Below are 974 nucleotides of genomic sequence, written 5' to 3' on the forward strand. Positions count from 1 at the left end.
AGTTCGAACTCAGTCATGTGCCAGGAAGAAGGACTAGCTCACTTGTGAAAGTGTATATGACATAAAAAAAAAAAAAACAAAAAAAACAATGCTCTGCTTCACCTCCTAGGCAGCCATCACAACCCGCAGGTGCGGGTTTGGGTACGGGCTGCAAGTGCCCAGAGAACACAGTGCACTCACCACACAGATGTAGACGGCTGAGTCACTGAGCTGCACGGCTGTGATGTGCAGGGAGCTGTGCTTGGTGGTTGCATCCAGAGTCTCTGTATACCTTCCATCTGACTTTTTGCTGTCACCGTAAGTCATGACTGCCAGAGAAGCAGGACCTCTCCCGGTGCTCTGCTTGTACCACCTTAAGTTGCTAAAGGGGTTCACTGTATAGTTGCATTGCACTGTGCAGTTCACCCCCTCCAGGACTATCAGGTATGGAGGATTCTGTTCCACTTGGTTTTTGCCACTCACACCTATTCAGAAAGCAAAGTGAGATTTAAGGAACAGATCATCCATTTGAATGCTTCCTGATCTACAGCCCTTCCTTCTCTCCACAATGAATCCCAGGTAAACTATAAAATGGCCCCATTTTCTTCCCTTCTCTTACCCCAATGCAATACATTTTTGCTAAAAATCCTAAGAACATGCTCCCTGAACTTCCCGCGTCAACCTGGCTAAAACTCCGCGTTCACTTACAACAAAAACGAAGCCACAAAACCACCAAGGAGGTTCTCAGGTGCTTCTCCATCCTTCTGCACAGGGCTGCCCACAAAGGCTGACTTGTCTATTCAACATCTTTTTAACACTAAACAAAGGGATTCGCAAGGGTGCGATCAGCCAATCAGAGACCACATGCCCCTCCAAAAACCATCTTTTCACAGGCAAGGTCACTGAAAACACTGCCATCTTGGGGCTGTGGCTACAGTTGCTCAGAAGCTCTGATGAACCTTCTTGCTGGGTTTTCTCCATGACATTTGCAATAT

At 47.1% G+C, this 974-nt stretch overlaps 1 gene segment (V, D, J or C); it reads right to left on the reverse strand.

The window, feature by feature from the left end:
* Window positions 1–105: 105 nt before the first annotated feature.
* LOC109488634 lies at window positions 106–739 on the reverse strand. The segment is given in 2 exon segments: window positions 106–464; window positions 688–739. Coding segments are annotated over 2 exon segments (411 nt in total).
* Between the last annotated feature and the right edge of the window lie 235 nt (window positions 740–974).

This window comes from Ailuropoda melanoleuca, unplaced genomic scaffold, assembly GCF_002007445.2.
Source record: "Ailuropoda melanoleuca isolate Jingjing unplaced genomic scaffold, ASM200744v2 unplaced-scaffold11384, whole genome shotgun sequence".
NCBI classification, from domain to species: domain Eukaryota; kingdom Metazoa; phylum Chordata; class Mammalia; order Carnivora; family Ursidae; genus Ailuropoda; species Ailuropoda melanoleuca.